The 15,767-nt window shown below is 42.6% G+C and overlaps 2 protein-coding genes across 5 annotated transcripts in view; one reads left to right on the top strand and one right to left on the bottom strand.

The window, feature by feature from the left end:
• LOC131935879 (dipeptidyl peptidase 1) overlaps positions 1-2,866 on the top strand; it is a 66,642-nt gene extending 63,776 nt beyond the window's left edge. Inside the window, exons 6-9 of one of the 2 annotated variants that reach the window (XM_059292603.1) lie at positions 173-291; positions 565-696; positions 1,072-1,243; positions 2,342-2,866. In XM_059292603.1, the coding sequence (XP_059148586.1) occupies positions 173-291; positions 565-696; positions 1,072-1,243; positions 2,342-2,684 (766 nt within the window). In that variant the 3' untranslated portion in view covers positions 2,685-2,866. Of the gene's footprint in view, positions 1-172; positions 292-564; positions 697-1,071; positions 1,244-1,512; positions 1,965-2,341 lie in introns of those variants that run through there. The other variant, XM_059292604.1, reaches the window with a different exon arrangement.
• Positions 2,867-5,661: 2,795 nt separating this feature from the next.
• LOC131935875 (uncharacterized) lies at positions 5,662-14,104 on the bottom strand. Of its 3 annotated transcripts, XM_059292597.1 has the most exons (8): positions 13,968-14,104; positions 12,959-13,118; positions 11,258-11,402; positions 9,672-9,835; positions 8,885-9,076; positions 8,570-8,669; positions 7,736-7,747; positions 5,662-7,439 (listed from the first exon to the last, which is right to left on the bottom strand). In XM_059292597.1, exons 2-8 carry the CDS (start codon positions 13,109-13,111, stop codon positions 6,193-6,195), a joined length of 2,013 nt encoding a protein of 670 aa, XP_059148580.1. In that variant the 5' UTR covers positions 13,112-13,118; positions 13,968-14,104; the 3' UTR covers positions 5,662-6,192. The 3 variants fall into 3 exon arrangements, with proteins under 3 accessions (XP_059148580.1, XP_059148581.1, XP_059148582.1); XM_059292598.1 differs by lacking the exon at positions 12,959-13,118; XM_059292599.1 differs by lacking the exons at positions 12,959-13,118; positions 13,968-14,104 and having other exon boundaries at positions 9,737-9,835; positions 11,258-11,297.
• Positions 14,105-15,767: the final 1,663 nt, after the last annotated feature.

Genomic DNA, 15,767 nt, shown 5'->3' with positions numbered 1-15,767 from the left:
TTCAATGTAAAAAACAATATTCTCTCATTAGAATATGGTTGTTTTAGTATTATAAAAAAAACAAAAACATTCTCTTGTTAGAATATGGTTGTTTTAGTATTATAAAAAAAACAAAAACATTCTCTCGTTAGAATATGGTTGTTTTAGTATTATAAAAATTGAACTTTTTCAGCCGCCCCAAGCCAGCCAAACTGACAGATGAACACCTGAAGATTATGGCCAGTCTACCTGCAAGCTTTGACTGGAGGAACGTCAATGGGGTCAACTATGTTTCACCTGTGAGAAACCAAGGTGAGAATTAAACTTGTATCATTTTGCTTACCTGTGTTGTTGTATCTGTACCAGATTCTATAGGGGCTCTTTCTTTCATCCCATGTTTGCTTTCCTGTGTTGTGATTGTTTCTATCTGAACTAAGATATCCAGTACTAGAATATTTGTAAGCAGTGATAAAGTGCCTATGCGTCCATTTGATTCCTGCACTTTTCCTTTACACACGGACATCACACTCACCCTTCAATTTTGTAAAAACATACCTGACTTACTACACCGCCTATGTCTTGCAGGCTCCTGTGGTAGCTGCTATGCCTTTGGTTCCCTGGGTATGGACGAGGCTAGAGTTAGAATTCAGACCAACAACACCCAGCAGCCTGTGTTCTCTACGCAAGACATCGTGGAATGTAGTCCATACTCACAAGGTAAGGCTAATGTCTGCACACACATTGAGTCATGTCTGCACAAATGTCTGCCCACACATTGAGTAGCAGATATCTTGATTCTCAACTCCTACTCATTCTATCATTTTTTAAGCTTACAGTTAATCATAGAGTTTAACAATATCTTAATTACCGCGGTATAATTTTATTGCTGATATGAAAGTTAATTTGCTAGTGATGTAATTGTACATCAAACTGTACTGTCTGATCACATGACTAACTTGTTAGTTCTATTCTTATTTAGTAAGTTTCAGTTCGCTTGCTGATATAGATTTATGAAAATCTCTCAATCCACTTGCTGATATAGATTTATGTAAATTTCTCAGTCCACTTGCTGATGTAGATTCAAATTTGCAGGTTGCAATGGCGGCTTCCCCTACCTGATCAGTGGGAAATATGCCGAGGATTACGGCCTGGTCCTGGAGAACTGTAACCCCTACAAGGGCGTGGATGGGAAGTGCCAGACCAATCAGAAGTGTCCTCGCCACTATTTCACCAGCTACAAATATGTTGGAGGATACTACGGAGCGTGAGTATTTTGTCTGCATCTCTTGTAGTGGGGTATAAAGAATATAACACTGACTTAATACATTCCTTAACTTTCAGTGGTTTTGTGAAATAATTACAAAACACCAGGAATAGATTTACTAGCCATACTAATAGTGATAAGCAATTCGAACACAAATTAAAATAGGTACTAAGTGTTATTTAAATAGCTTACACTAAAAAAAGTTTTAAATAGCTTAGACCAAACCAAGAACAACTGGTAGCCAAAACTGTGTGTATTGTGTCCCATAGTTGCAATGAAGCTCTCATGATGGACGCCATCTACACAAATGGCCCTATAGCGGTCAGCTTTGAAGTTTACGGCGACTTCATGAACTACAAGTCCGGCATATACCAACACATCCCTGGGCTAGCTGACAAGTTTAACCCTTTTGAAATCACCAACCACGTGGTTGTGGTGGTTGGCTGGGGGGTGCAGGACGGAGAAAAGTACTGGATCGTTAAAAACAGTTGGGGCCCTGAATGGGGTCTGCAGGGCTATTTCTGGATTAGACGTGGGACAGATGAGTGCAGCATTGAGAGTATTGCTGCAGAATCAACTCCAGTCTACACTAACAATAACTAAATTATGCTTTAAGTCTTTCAAATTTGATATCATCGGTCTCAGGATTGTCATCGCAAAATAGTTTTTAGTATACTCATTGCCAAGTTATAAATATCATTAAACTTTATTTGAAACTTTTTCCTTGAGATTCTTGTTTATCCCAAAATTAGTTTTAAATTAGGGTTTTTCTCCTTAAGCTGAAAAAAAAGATTTGAAGTAAAGAGAAAATATGATTGAAACCACTCCCCAACACCTAGGGATACCACCCAAACCCCGCTACAATGGAAGTATGACCTAGCACCCCTCCCACCACCCTCACTGATACCACTCCCACCCTTATTGGTACCACCCCACCCTCTATGGTTTCACAAATGTCATCTGGGTGTGAATGAGCAGTTTCACAACCAAATCAAGTTTACCTTGGTCTGCAATCAAGTCATTCCTTAATGAAATATTTCTCACTTTCTAATTGTCTGTGTGGACTTTGCTAAGCTGAAATGTTTGCCATTTTTCTAGCTGCAATGAAGCAGTGATGATGCAGGCAGTGTACGAGCGAGGCCCCATTGGCGTGGCCTTTGAAGTGTACGACGATTTCTTCAACTACAAGTCTGGGATCTACCACCACAACTACGCACTGCGAGGGGACAAGTACAACCCGTTTGAACTGACCAACCACGCTGTTCTTCTGGTGGGGTGGGGTGTGGACAAATCCAGCGGAGAGAAGTATTGGATTGTCAAGAACAGTTGGGGCACTGGATGGGGTATTGATGGATATTTCTGGATTCGTCGTGGAACTGATGAGTGTGCTATTGAGAGTATAGCTGTTGAGTCCACACCTGTCTACACAAACAATCAGTGATGGTTATAGTTGGTGTTTGTATGTGGTGTTTGTATGTGGTGTTTGTATGTGGTGTTTGTGTGTGTTGTTTGTAGTTTTTTGTTACAAGAAAGATGCTGAGAGCAAGTATGAGTATGTGCAATACTGAATCTGAAACATGTTTACGTTTTTTTTTAATTTAGAGAATAAAAATATTTTTAGTAGATTTCTTGTTCTTTATTTCTAGAATTTAAATTTATCTTTGTTAAGTATTAACAATGAATAGCATATACTATCTTAAAGTATTTGAGTCAACATTGAATGGCCACATACCATCTTAAAGTAAATAACAAATGATCATGTAAACAAATAGTCCAGCTGGTGTCTTGGTTGATAAGGTTTATCTCAAGCAGTTCAAAGTTCACAAGGCAGATAACTCCAGAGTGTTGAGATTATTTACTCTTGACTCTTGCAGTCAGCCAACATTGTTGCTAAAAATAACTTGTAGGGGAATATGCTAGTCTAGTACAACCAATTTCTAATGTAGCTACTTTAGTCTGCTCTGAAATATGCTAGTCTTGTACAACCAATTTCTAATGTAGCTACTTTAGTCTGCTCTGAAATATGCTAGTCTTGTACAACCAATTTCTAATGTAGTTACTTTAGTCTGCTCTGAAATATGCTAGTCTTGTACAACCAATTTCTAATGTAGTTACTTTAGTCTGCTCTGAAATATGCTAGTCTTGTACAACCAATTTCTAATGTAGCTACTTTAGTCTGCTCTGAAATATGCTGTCTTGTACAACCTAATCCTAATCGAGGGCTATTTAATCTCTTTAGCAGAGCAAATGGATGAACTCTTGTTAATTAGTTCTGTGTAAAGCCAGCTGATAAAGTTGTTTTTTTTTCTATAGCTGTTTATTTCTGCCTATTTGATCGTTAAATTGATAAGAACTGACAGCATAGAGCTTTGACATCATTGTAAACACAGACTATTAAAAAGAACAGTAAGAAATGTTAACACCCAGACTGTTCCGTGAACTACTAACCAAAAGCAGGGGCGTAGCGAGGGGCGGGGACCGCACCGGATGACACCATTTAGGGGGGCGACCCCAAGGCAAAAAAATAGCAAAATATATAGAGAAAAACTTGAGGGGGGGGGGTGCAAATCGAAAATTTGAAAGTTTGTCCCCGGGAAGGGTCGCTACGCCTCTGGGGGGTGACACCATTAAGTGCCGCACCGGGTGACACCCGACCTCGCTACGCCACTGACCAAAAGAAATACATCTGATACGATAGTCAGACAGCCAACAAACCAATGGAAGAAACAGAGTCCCATGAGTTTCAACATGCGTTTATTGGTGTGTGTATAAAGTAAAGCCATGGGTACAGAGGTGTAAAAATAAAAAAAACCGAACAAGGAGATGAACTAAAGTAAACCAGATGAAGTACAGTACAGCGGTGTCATAGGACGTGCACCTGTATGGCGCGACCAGGTGAGCTGTAGTGGGGGGGGGGGGGGGTCTGCCTTCATCCCCCACACACAAGATCTAACCCTTACACTAGCTGATTCCACACAGAACCCACAACTGCTTGTATAAGTTACACATCCCTCTCTAAAGCCTATAAGACACCCCTACCCCCACCGTTACATTATTCAGATCAGCACCTGAGTAGTTCTACTTGCTATTTATTTGAACCGTAAAATAATTGTTGTAACACAACTTTTGATTGGCTGTCATCTCTTTCCTGCAAACATGAATACATTAAAGTGGAACGTGCATGAAGTACTGCGGCCAAGTTTGGTCAATGGACGAAGTTCTGTTGTCTACGTTGTTGGGATGTATTGAGAAGGCTCATGTACATGCTTGATATGCTGTCATCTTGATCAGCTTGTCATCTTGCACAACCTGTCATCTTGTCCAGGTTGTCATCTTGCCTAGACTATGTGTCGACATGTACATCTTGCCTAGACTATGTGTCGACATGTACATCTTGCCTAGACTATGTGTCGACATGTACATCTTGCCATGTGCCGACATGGTCCTTGATTCATGATCTATATACAATCTGTCCATTCGGGTTAGTATGATGAGCCTTGTGAAATTGATTGAAAAGGAATACCACGTCATCATTTGCGTTCAATGGGAGCACACATCCTTCTGTACTTACAAAAGTGCACCACTACCTATGGTGCAGTAAGAGGTGCAGCTGTGTTTGTATCAGCCACGCCCACTTGTTGAAATGCCTACGATACGTCCAGGTATTTGTCTAGTCAATGGAGCAACGTGAGTCTATTATGGTGCCGTGTGTCTAATTGGCACCTCATGACTAATTGGCAGTAAGCGACTAATTAGCACAGAGCGACTAGCTTTCACCATGTGGAGAACATGTACCCTGAGATCAGGGACCAGCCATTCCGTGCTGTCAGCAGCTCATGGCTCAAGGCAGCTAGCCCATGGTTGTAGGCAGCTAGCTTGTGGTTGTAGGCAGCTAGCCCATGGTTGTAGGCAGCTAGCTTGTGGTTGTAGGCAGCTAGCCCATGGTTGTAGGCAGCTAGCTCATAGCTGAAGGCAGCTAGCTCATTGTTGAAGGCAGCTAGATCATGGCTGAAAGCAGCTAGCTCATGATTGTAGGCAGCTAGCTCATGGCTGAAGGCAGCTAGCTCATGGTTGAAGGCAGCTAGCCCATGGTTGAAGGCAGCTAGCCCATGGTTGAAGGCAGCTAGCTCATAGTTGAAGGCAGCTAGCTGATGGTTGTAGGCAGCTAGATCATGGCTGAAAGCAGCTAGCTCATGGTTGTAGGCAGCTAGCTCATGGCTGAAGGCAGCTAGCTCATTGTTGAAGGCAGCTAGATCATGGCTGAAAGCAGCTAGCTCATGGTTGTAGGCAGCTAGCTCATGGCTGAAGGCAGCTAGCTCATTGTTGAAGGCAGCTAGATCATGGCTGAAAGCAGCTAGCTCATGGTTGTAGGCAGCTAGCTCACGGTTGAAGGCAGCTAGCTCATGGTTGGCGGCAGCTAGCTGATGGTTGAAGGCAGCTAGCTGATGGTTGAAGGCAGCTAGCTGATGGTTGAAGACAGCTAGCTCATGGTTGAAGGCAGCTAGCTGATGGTTGAAGACAGCTAGCTCATGGTTTTAGGCAGCTAGCTGATTGTTGAAGGCAGCTAGCTGATGGTTGAAGGCAGCTAGCTCATGGTTGAAGGCAGATAGCTCATTGTTGAAGGCAGCTAGCTGATGGTTGAACGCGACTAGCTCCTGTAGAAGCTGTAGCTCAACTTCAGGCACGTGTGGGCACATCCTTGCTTTGTGCCGAGCTTTGTGCTGGGGTTATCCCCACGTCGCTGTTGGTGGCGTCACCTCTGGCACCATCACATACTGGCTGGCGACGAATCTCTTTCAATGTCGGATAATGTCTTAGTGGTGAGCCTCTGTTTATCCGACAGCTTGTGTGCCTCTGGTATTTGTCCCCAAGCGTGTAGTGCTACCACTTGAGCACAAACGTCGACATCACGTGATTTGAACATCCACAAGAACCTCTGAGGGCCGGAGTCAGCCGTGGTTGATGTGCTCGTACACCGGGGGTGGGTATAACGGGGGGTGGGGCGACCGGCACCCCGAACTCCCTTGGTCGTAGCATGGCCGACTGGGCTGGAAAGACGTGTACTGATTGGTCGGGACGAACCCCCGACTGCTGTTGTCAACATACCCCTGGCGCGGGGCGGGCATGGGGTTGAACGGGTCCGCCGGGTTGTACTCGCGGAAGATGTGGGGTTTTCTTCGCCCGTCCGGCGTTATGAGGGGCCGGACGTGGATGATGGCCCCGCCCCGGGAGGTGTTGGAGTTCTTGAGGATGCTCTTGACTCGGGTGTTGGGGTTCAGGAGCCTCGGGTCGGGCGGCGGTCGCCTCGGGTACATGTTGGGCTCACTCATGTAGGCGCCCTGGGGTGCGGGCGACCCCCCGAGGTTCAGCTCTTCTTCCTGGCTCGGGTCCAGCCACACGGCCGCCGGCTGCTTCTGCAGCTCGCCCTGCCCGTACATCCTGGACGCGTTCTCCGCGTACATCTGCATGCTCTGGGGGTCACGACCCCGACCCCCGGCATCACTCTCTGAAAGTTTACTGGTGGACACATAACCGTCGTCGTCATACCCCCTGCGTGTGTCGTTATCGCTGGAATCTCGCGTGGTTCCTTCCGTGCTGGACGAGTCGTCTTCATCTCCCTCGTCATCGTCAAACTCCAGGTCGTCCATCCGGCGCTGCTTCTCCGAGATCCTCCACACCGGTCTTGTCGGCCGGAAGGGGAATTCCCGACTGTAGCCGCCAATTTGCCGAGCAGAAACCAGACGTCCCTTCTGGCGCCTGTGCCCGCTGAAGGGCGGAGTGATCTTGTACTTGACGGCGTCGCGTGGGCCTCTCCCTTGTCTCTGAACTGGCGTCATGAGTTTGAAACCCTCCAGCTGGCCGCGTCGTGAGCGATTCGGTTTGGGCGTGATTTGAAAAGGCGGGGTTAACTTGGGCGGCCTGTACCGCTTCTTGTAGGTGAACGTCTTGTCCAGCAACTTGTGGGAGCGGGGTGGCTCTTGGTAGCGACGGCCGCAGGGCGCCACAGAGGAAGATCTGTTGAGGTTCTCCCGGCTTCTCCGTTTGTTGGCGTTCTGGTTGGGGGAGCCGACATCCGCCTGGTACAAGACGTCCCCTGGGTCCTCATAGGCGTAGAACTCGTCGCCATAGCCCGGGTCTATGTAGTACTGGTCGGGGTCGATCCCGTACATCAGCTCGTCTAACTCAGGCTGCTTATCTACAGGGGTCAGAGAGTTTACATCCATCTTACACGGGCAATGTAATATCGACATTTTGTATTTTACTTGAATTATATAGGACATTTTAAACTTAAATTTCGGCATACATTTCCAACATCATTATTGTTTTAACTAGCTATGCTATCAGATTTGTAATCATAATAACAGTCAACCAATAAAATAACATTTAAAATGGTTAATTCCAAGCTTTCCATAGATAAGTGCAGCGCAATGCTGAATTGGTAATAGGGATTTAAAACAAAACGAGAACAGGTATTTAAATGTGTGGACGTACCTTTCTTTGGAGCTGTTGAATAGAAAAAAACAGCCACGTTAATTGTATTCCAAATAAGGTAGAAAATATATACAATCAAGGAAAAATGCTATGGCCGTGGTAATTGTTTTTAAAAATATTTTACTTTTCACTAAATTCGGACAAATACAAATTTAGATTTAATTTGGGTTTAACAGCTATTCGGTGGTATTAGTTTTACTCAGGGGCGTAGCGAGGGGGGGGGGGGGGGGGCGGGGGGTGCGGACCGCACCGGGTGACACCATTTAGGGGGGGGGTGACACCAAGGCAAAAAATAGCAAAATATATAGAGAAAAACTTGAGGGGGGGGGTGCAAATCGAAAGTTTGAGGGGGGGGGGGTGCAAATCCAAAGTTTGAGGGGGGGGGGTGCAAATCGAAAACTTGAGGGGGGGGGTGCAAATCGAAAATTTGGGAAGGGTCTTTATGCCTCTGGGGGGGGGGGGGTGACACCCGACCTCGCTACGCCACTGGTTTTACTTAACTCGAATGCACCTCACCTGAATATGTCTTGAATACAACTGGCCAGAACATGAATGTAACTTACCTAAATATGAATTGAATACAACTCACCTGAAGATGACTATGCAACTCACCTGAAGATGAATTGAAAGCAACTCACCTGAAGATGAATTGAAAGCAACTCACCTGAAGATGACTATGCAGCTCACCTGAAGCTGACTATGCAACTCACCTGAAGATGAATTGAAAGCAACTCACCTGAAGATGAATTGAAAGCAACTCACCTGAAGATGACTATGCAGCTCACCTGAAGATGACTATGCAACTCACCTGAAGATGAATTGAAAGCAACTCACCTGAACACAGGTAGCAGAAGAAGTCATTGCAGAGTTTGTTGCTTGTTTCTACCCAACCTGGAACCTTGGGTGCTACCATTCCTGCAGCTTTTCTCTGTGACTGTTGAGGGGAAGGGGTGTAAGGACGTGGGTTAGGGGTGTGGATTAGAGGTGTAAGGATGTGGGTTAGGGGTGTGGATTAGAGGTGTAAGGATGTGGGTTAGGGGTGTGGATTAGAGGTGTAAGGATGTGGATTAGAGATGTAAGGATGTGGGTTAGGGGTGTGGATTAGGGTACAATAAATCACCCTGATCACACATGTGTACAACCACTTACCCTGAGTGACTGCGCCTCAGACCGACGCTTGTACACACGGGAGCAGTGAATGCACAAGAAGAGCAGGACGAGCAGGACGAAGAAGATGACGACAGAGAGGGTGATGAGCATGTTGCGGATGTCCCACTCCGTCTTCTCCTGCTCCTCCTCCCTCTCCTCCTCCTCCTCTGTCTTGGCTGCCACGACGATCGGCTGGGGAGGGAGGAACGATGGGCTGTCACAAACTGTCACAGAGTCAGGTGTCACAGCCTGTCACAAAGTCAGGTGTCACAGCCTGCCACAAACTGTCACAGAGTCAGTTGTCACAAACTGTTACAAAGTCACGTGTCACAGCCTGTCACAAACTGTCACAAAGTCAGGTGTCACAGCCTGTCACAAACTGTCACAGAGTCAGGTGAACTACCAAGCTAACTTTGGACACAACAATCGTCGCCAGTAGAAATGTGATGATTGTGTTACGTGCTCAAAGAGTAGGTAATATTCACTTTAAAACGTTGATTACTCTGTAATCTCTTCATCAACTGGTTAGTATTGCCGTCAACAACACTTTAATTAGGTTTAAAATCATGGCAGAGATAAGGATTAAACGTATGATGAAGAACCGTTATTAATGATTTTTATAACTTGTTGATGTTGATATGATTTGTGTCAGCGTTATGAAACTGAATGAGAATGTGATCCCAATGAACCCTAGTCCCCTCTAGCCGAGTAAAAATGTACAGAAGAAGAAGAAGAAAACACAGACGTCAAGAGAGAGACAAGCAGACAATGAGGCTGGAATATCTACTTCCGGTTTATTCTCTGCCACGGCCGTCTCGCACCTAGGCCCCTCATACCCGGGGTAACACTCACAAATAAAGTCAGCATTGACCATCTCACACACGCCGTTGTCGCCGCAGGGTTTGTCCCCACACGTTTCACCGGCCTTTTTAGCCGTATCACAATTTTTCCCTGTCGAGAGAATGAGGACATTTTTAGCCGTATCACAATTTTTCCCTGTCGAGAGAATGGGGACATTTTTAGCCGTATCACAATTTTTCCCTGTCGAGAGAATGGGGACATTTTTAGCCGAATCACAATTTTCCCTGTCGAGAGAATGGGGACATTTTTAGCCGTATCACAATTTTTCCCTGTCGAGAGAATGCGGACATTTTTAGCCGAATCACAATTTTTCCTGTCGAGAGAATGGGGACATTTTAGCTGAATCACAATTTTCCCTGTCGAGAGAATGGGGACATTTTAGCCGTATCACAATTTTTCCCTGTCGAGAGAATGGGGACATTTTTAGCCGTATCACAATTTTTCCCTGTCGAGAGAATGGGGACATTGTTTAGCCGTATCACAATTTTTCCCTGTCGAGAGAATGGGGACATTTTTAGCCGTATCACTTTCCCCCTCCCTGAACGATCATTGTTAACTTATGGGATGTTTCAAGACTGCAGGACATTCCAGCATTGTGTACGACGCCCCAGAGTTATTAGGACGTCCCCGAGTTATTAGAACGTCCCAGAGTTATTAGGACGTCCCAGAGTTATTAGGACGTCCCAGAGTTATTAGGACGTCCCAGAGTTATTAGGACGTCCCAGAGTTATTAGGACGTCCCAAAATCTGGAGGACGTCTCTGGTCTGTTCTACTGTTCTCCTGTTAGTATGCCACTCTACTTGTCTCTATGTCTATCAGTCTGTCTGCTTGCTTGCATATCTGCACGTATGTCGGCCTATGTATCAGTCCAGTTGAACTCTACTTCAGCTAGGCGACAGAAAACCTGATGCGTTAAATAGGTAGATCTAAATTTGTAATAAGGGAGGTAACCGGGTTTTCAATGTTTAGATGAATATACTAAGTTATATCCCTTTGTTCTAAAACTGCCCTACCGAATCCCCAGGTACAGCTGTCTAACGCTGGTTGCAAAAGTTTTCAAATTGTGGGAGGTAAACGTTATCTCAGCAACACAATGCACCAGGTGAAAAGTTTCAACTTGACGCATCACTCACCTGTGTCATGTAAGTACCAAATAAACAGGGGTGTCGTTTCCCCCCCCCCCCTTTCAGGAGTGTAGGTTTTGAGAGCACTCCATCCCACCCCATTGAACTACTAATTCGATAACTAATTGGATAATTAGTAATTTTAAAATGAACTTCATATTTTATGATTTATAGAAAATTAATATTTAATGAACTTTTTAATAACATAGCTAGTCCACCAATTATTTCACCGTCCTAGTTGATGTTCATAGATCGATCTCACTGCTGAAAAAAAATCCTTTGTACGTGTGAGTCAATGAAGTCACCACTGAGCTCACCACTTCACCATGTCGTGTTACCTTGGGTCACCTCGGCTAGGTCAATGACCTGTGCAAGAACTGGCCTCACCTTCATAGCCATCAGTACACACACAATGGTAGTGCTCGCCATTGGGAACACACGAGCCGCCGTTAGCACACGGCTCATCAGCACACGGCTCTATTCGCTTCTGACAGGTCAAACCTTTAAATCCTTCGCGACACGAACATTTGAACTGAAATAAGGGAAACCACTCTCAACTCTGCTGCTAGTTCTTTGACAAATTTTATGATAGAAATAAAAATAAAAAAAACATGAAAAACGTAAAAGAAAAGACCGAAGCTCATTTTTACAACATTGTGGGATAAGAATACAAATGTTACTCAGGAAATAGAAGAACTTAATAAATATTAAATGTTTTAGTAAGTAGATGGGGTGTGTACAGGTTTGTTTTGAGAATGAATGTTGTCTATAAGTGGGGTTTGATGGGATTTGTATACAGGTGGGTTTCAAGACTAAATGTAGTGTATAAGTGGGATTTGAAACTGAACGTGTTTTTAAAGTGTTAAAGTGTTGCTTTTTTTTTTTTTTGCTAAGTGACACAGAAACCCTACAATCTTTTACTAACTGTTGTTTTAGGGCTAACGGTACAAGTTTGTTCGTGTTTAGCACATTTGTGTAGAATTTTAAAAATAATTTAAAAAAAAAAGTTTTGATTTGTTTTATGCTAACGAGTTTATGTATTAGTATACCCTGAACACAATTTAAATTTGAAAATAATAATATAAACGCATTTTAAAAATAAATCTACCATGTTAAATGCATGTAAAGGTAATAGCCAATCGTTTTTTAAAAATAGAATAGGTATATGGTCAGTTATATAAAACCACTTGCACTTTATTGTTTTTTTTTCTTTCAAAAGTTAAAGAAATCTAACTTGAAAAAAAATCAAGCGCGAAAATGTATGAAATCGTTGTCACAAATTTCTACATCTGTTCTGAGACTTGTCACTTGCTACGCGGTTTGTGACGGAAATGTTACAGTCTAGATTTGTGTTAAATATGTAAGATATTCCTAGTGCTAATTTTGTAAGATATTCCTAGATCTATACCGAAAGTATTATCAATGATTCCGATACGTGGACCGTATAGTTTGGACAACGCTCCTCCACCTATAGGGAACAGTGTCGCTTTGTCACTTCGTACCCAACCATATGTGGGGGTCACATTTTGACAGAAACAAGAATACGGTGATAGAAATGTCAGGAAGTCTCTACATAATTATTTTTTAACTTTCATTGACGATCTAATTTTTAACTATGATCTCATTTGAAAATTGGTTGTTTTATAAAATGTTTTTACTAAACGTCTAATTGCTAAAATATTTTTGTGTGTGTTTATTTATGATAGTATTTTTATTCAACGAAGTTTTTTCCTTGTTTAAATAATTTTTTACATCTTTGTTTTATCTACACTTTTCTCTTGAATACTGGTGGTTGATGTTGTTGTAGATCTTTCGGATTTGATGTTGTGCAATAGTAGGTTTGTGATGTTGGTTCTGTGGTTTGTGGTAGGTTGAGTTGTGATGTTGGTGGTGTGTAATGCGGTAGGTACGATTATAATGTTGCGGTAGAGTTGAGATGTTGCATTGTGGTAGGGTTGTGATGGTGTGCTGCGATAAGATAGAGATTTTGTGCTGTATTTAGGTTGTGATGGTGTGTTTGTGACAGGGCTAAAGCATTGTGCATGGTAGTGAATAGATGGGGGCGGGCACAGCGTACTACGTCATCACCTCTTGTGGACCGCCAGGGCTACTAAGGTCAATGCACTGTCCCCCATTTAGGCAAGGCTCGTTGTCGCAAACCCCTTCCTCGCCCCGCACAGTCACGTGATCTGAAATGATCAGGACGATGAGCAGGGACAAAATGGCGCCTTTGGTGTCCATCTAAAGCCTAGTAAAAATTGGGTGGAGAATAAGTAGTGATTGAGGCCAAACAAAGTATTGATACATGATTTTAAATTTCTGATCTGAATGAAACATGAACAAATTGTAATATTAAAATGTTCACATGACAGCTAAAAAAGACAGTAGGAAAACACAGTAAAGTAAAGAACCACTGTTTTTATAGTCAAGTGCACGTCTAGTATTGCTACTCTAACATAACCCTGTTCCTTATCCTTAATCCTAATCCAGACCATATTATCCTTGACCCAACCTATAATCCTGGAACTACCAGTAAATTACCATACTGAAATAAAGTTTATCCAACGGACCTTTTTGTAAGAACCAGGCTGAGTCTAGATCAGTGGTTTTAATCTGGTTCGATCGAACCCCAGGGGTTCGGTGAGTCAGTCTCATGGGTTTATACGATATGCGATCAGAATTAGTGCGATTGATAGAACTAGCGGCATTTCTGAACTAGTTCCTGATTGTCAGCAGCTGAGGCAACACCAATTAGCAGTAAATGTTCATTATTATGTTTTTGTTTTGGTGTGAGCATCATACTTAATGGCTCTGTTCTTTAACACAGTGACGATGATAAACGGCTCAGTACAATCCATACCTATGTTTTAAATTTACTAAAAAAAATAATTAATTTTTCTTATCAAGAATGCGCAGATGACGCTGGTAGGGTTCGTTACCTCCAAAAAGATTAAGAACCACTGGTCTAAGATCTAGATCTAGATACAAAAACTTCTAAATGGTAGCAAACTCTAGATCTAGATCTAGATCTAGATCTAATACTAAACGAAGACGAAGACCAAAATTGTTAACACACCCTTTAACACACTAGACTTACAACTAGAGACTCTTCCGGCATCGACAACATAGACTACATGTTCTTGGAAGTAAATCTTGCTGGAACAAGTTCAAGACTGTGAAAAGCCCTTGAAGGTAAACTATCGCCCACCCTGCCTGGGTGTCAGCCATTTTGCGATCACGCCGCGCCGGGTCTCTAGGTCGTTACCCATTGATCTCATCAAGCCTACTCGGCCAACAGAGGTGCGCAACTGATGGTGCGCAAAACGGGCGCGACTACAGCTGAAAAATGTATTAATAGGACAGGAGAGCGGCGTTGCTGGTAAGAAAAAACTGACGTAGGTCGTCGGGGTTACTTGTCGCCCACCACTAATGGACCTTAATATGTTGGTAGGTGAAATAAAGTGAATGTTTTTTGCCGGAGTGAAATATTCTACCTTTTAGAATCGCACTTTTAATCTTGTAAACTGTTATTGTTAACAAGATGTTGAAATTATGTTTAGTCGGTGAAGAATGTGGGAAACAAAAACAAAAGTTAAGGGAAACAAATCTAAAAAGGTAAACTTACCGACGTTCATACATGAGGTCTTCGTAGGAATCAATTTATTTTACAAAACAACCGTCCAATACTATGAGCAAAAATAAGGACCAATATATTGACCAATATAATGTTAAATGAATGGAGAAATATAAAAACCAAAATGGGCAAGGATGTGATTACAGTGTGTAAAAATAAAGAAACTACCTGTCAAAAACTCTCAAAATATCGCTTCTAACACGTCTATAAGTTTTTAAATTATACCCCTTCTAATTAGGTTTTTATGGGACGGAGTGGTCTAGCGGCAGAGAACTGGACTGCTAACCCGTAAGTATCGAGTTCGAATCCGGGTTCAAGTTAGTAGACCGACCCTGAGTCCACCAACTCTGATGGGTACCTAACTCACGTTAAGGAAAGTAAAGGCGGCTGGGCATAGTGCTGACCACACTATCTCTTCATATGCCGAGGTCACAGAAACAAGTGAACACTACTTGCCTCATAGACTGTCAGGTTTGAAAAGGGAACTTTACTTACTTTGATTAGGTGTTTAATGTACGGTACAGTAATATAGTTTGTAGTCAAAATAAAGAATTTCTTCAAATTGGTGGTGTTTTTTTTAATGATTCATAGTGTACAGCTGCATAAGCCATGATACAACTTGAACCAAATGGATACACGATGATACAACATAATACAGATAAATAGGAGTTTAACATAATACAAAATGATACAACGTGATCCCACTATATACACCTCGATACAACTACATATAACATGATACTAAATGAAACAAAATGATACACAATGGTATACCATGAAACAACATAATACAACATGATACAACAGGATACAACATAATACAACAGGATACAAAATGATACAACACGATACAACATGATACAACACGATACATGATACAACCGGATACAAAATGATACAACACGATACAACATGATACAACATGATACAAAATGATACAAAATGATACAATACGATACAACATGACACAACAGGATACAACATGATACAACAGGATACAACATGATACAACATGATACAAAATGATACAACATGATACAACATGATACAACATGATACAACATGATACAACATGATACAACATGATACAACATGATTCAACATGATACAACATGATACAACATGATACAACATGATACAACATGATACAACATGATACAACATGATACAACATGATACAACATGATACAACATGATACAACATGATACAATATAACACAACAACCTGCAACTCTAGCCAGCATGAAACCAAGTCCCTCACCT

The sequence above is a fragment of the Physella acuta genome, unplaced genomic scaffold (genome assembly GCF_028476545.2).
Source record: "Physella acuta isolate Inbredline_101_S28 unplaced genomic scaffold, ASM2847654v3 ptg000162l, whole genome shotgun sequence".
Taxonomy (NCBI): Eukaryota; Metazoa; Mollusca; class Gastropoda; family Physidae; genus Physella; species Physella acuta.
Note: the sequence above shows the minus strand (reverse complement) of the source record. Positions and strands in the feature narration are given on the sequence as shown.